Source organism: Solanum dulcamara, chromosome 2 (assembly GCF_947179165.1).
Source record: "Solanum dulcamara chromosome 2, daSolDulc1.2, whole genome shotgun sequence".
Taxonomy (NCBI): Eukaryota; Viridiplantae; Streptophyta; class Magnoliopsida; order Solanales; family Solanaceae; genus Solanum; species Solanum dulcamara.
In genome coordinates this window covers 10,365,231-10,367,229 of record NC_077238.1, presented here as the reverse complement: position 1 = coordinate 10,367,229, position 1,999 = coordinate 10,365,231, and the positions used below count along the sequence as shown (strand labels likewise).

The following is a 1,999-nucleotide window of genomic DNA, read 5'->3' as shown; positions in this document are numbered from 1 at the left end:
GGTCACAATCCAGCCATTTCTTTTATGATGGAACTAATTTCTGCATAAATCAAACATTTAGTAACAAGAATGAGCTGCATCTATTATTAGCCAAAGCAGCGGCGAAGAAGTCTTTTGATTTTTCTACATTGAAGAGTTGTATAAAAATTTTAAAGGTAAAATGTATTTCTCATAGTTGTGCATGTATGTTGCAGGCGAGAAAGTATTAATGTTCGGACAAATTTTGTATTTATAAATATATTGAAGATCACAGTTGCGGTGTTGAATATGTCATTAGTAGCCATAGAAAAGTCTCGATCAAAGTTATTTCGTCGCTTTGTGTGAATCTATATCGTAATGGTAAGGGTCAAAATGTTAAAGAGATTTAGAGAGTTGTTTTTAATTCTTTTCGTTTTAGTCCAAGCTATTGGAAATGTTTGAAGGAAGGTGTGATTGCCAAGAAAATGGTCTGAGGGACAGCAAAGCACGGATATTCATGCTTACTGCCTTTTTATTACATGTTCGACACTCTTAATATTGGTTCTAACTATTCTATCATGGTAAATAAAGATAGTCATAGGTTCATGTATTACTTCTTAGCATTCGGTGCTTGCATTAGGAGATTGCCCAAATGAAAAAGGTAATTACAATTGACGACACTCATTTACATGGTAAATACGAGGGCGTGTTGTTGAGCGCTATTGCAAAAGACACCGAGAACCATGTTTATCCAATTACCTTTTGTGTCGTGGACAAAGAGAATGATACATCTTAGATGTTCTTCTTTGAGAAGTTACAACAGATTGTGGTCGATGAACCAGATTTGTGCTTTATCGCCGATAGATATAAGAGCATTGCCAATGGCATTGCAAGGTTTTACAACCATGCTCATCAGAGATATTGTATGAGGCACCATGGTGAAAATCTTGGGGTAAATCAATATTATGGAGATTCCCTCTACCTATACTACAATGCGGCAAAGGCATATTCTTTTACGTAGTTTAACAATCATTTTGTAGAATTCAAGAACAAATGCCCCGAGGCTGCCTTTGTTCTTGAGCATGAAATTGATTTTGAGAAGTGGAGTAGGGCATATTTTCTAGGAAATAGGTATGATGTGATGACTACAAATATTGCCGAGTCACTCAATGCTATGTTGATAGACGAAAGAGAATACCCCATGGCATTCATATTTAATTCGATTGCTAAGAGATTTGGAGAATTTTTCAGGGAGAGGCATGCATATGTCCTCAAATCAAAGGATAATAAAATAGTTCCTTGTGCCGAAAGGATCGCAATAGAAAATATGATCAAGGGCGAATCTTTGTATGTAAAAAGCGTAATCGGGGACGATAATCAATTCATCATGTTCGGTATAGGTTCTACTGCCAATGTGAATCTGCTAGTAAAGTCGTGTTTTTGTAGGGAATATAACTTGGTCAAGATACCATATGCTCACACGATGGCCGCTTTGCGATCGAAGCATGGCGACGAGTATGATATGAGCATCTATGAGTACTCTTTACTTATGTATAAAATTGAAGCGTACCTCCTTGCATACTCTGAATCTATTAATGTTGTCCCTCTCGAATCGGAGTGGTGTGTACCAGAAGAAATACTAGAGTTGACAATTCTTCCACCCCTTGCCAATACCAAGCTTGGAAGGAAGAAAAGAAAACGTGTCAAGGGAGTCAGTGAGAATTTCAAGAGCAAGAGGAGGAACAAATATTTAATTTGCAAGAGACCAGGACACAAGAGAACCACATGTATGAACAACAACAAAGCTTAGATAGGCTTCACTCTATTTATTTTTGTAATCAAGCTACTGGAGCATTATTTTTTTTGGACCCATGGATTTTGAGATGTAACTCTACTTATTATGTATTATAGAAATGTCAAACGATGGCATATGTTGTGTACTCTATCTATTAAAATTTATTATCGATCCTACTGATTATGTATTGAGGTCTGTATTATTAATTGTCCTTAAAATATTTTTTCTTTTGCCCTTAAAATATTT

At 36.0% G+C, this 1,999-nt stretch overlaps 1 protein-coding gene across 1 annotated transcript; it reads left to right on the top strand.

The window, feature by feature from the left end:
- The first annotated feature begins 754 nt into the window (after window positions 1-754).
- LOC129869991 (uncharacterized) lies at window positions 755-1,768 on the top strand. Its single transcript, XM_055944551.1, has 2 exons — window positions 755-896; window positions 999-1,768. The coding sequence occupies exons 1-2, from the start codon at window positions 755-757 to the stop codon at window positions 1,766-1,768; spliced, it is 912 nt and encodes a 303-aa protein (XP_055800526.1).
- The last annotated feature ends 231 nt before the right edge of the window (window positions 1,769-1,999 follow it).

What these genes read in the sequence shown, in the direction of transcription:
- LOC129869991 (XM_055944551.1), top strand. Translation starts at nt 755, where the DNA reads ATGTTCTTCTTTGAGAAGTTACAACAGATTGTGGTCGATGAACCAGAT. An exon ending in ATATTGTATGAGGCACCATG is followed by an intron (nt 897 to 998) that starts GTGAAAATCTTG and finishes ATCATTTTGTAG; the next exon opens with AATTCAAGAACAAATGCCCC.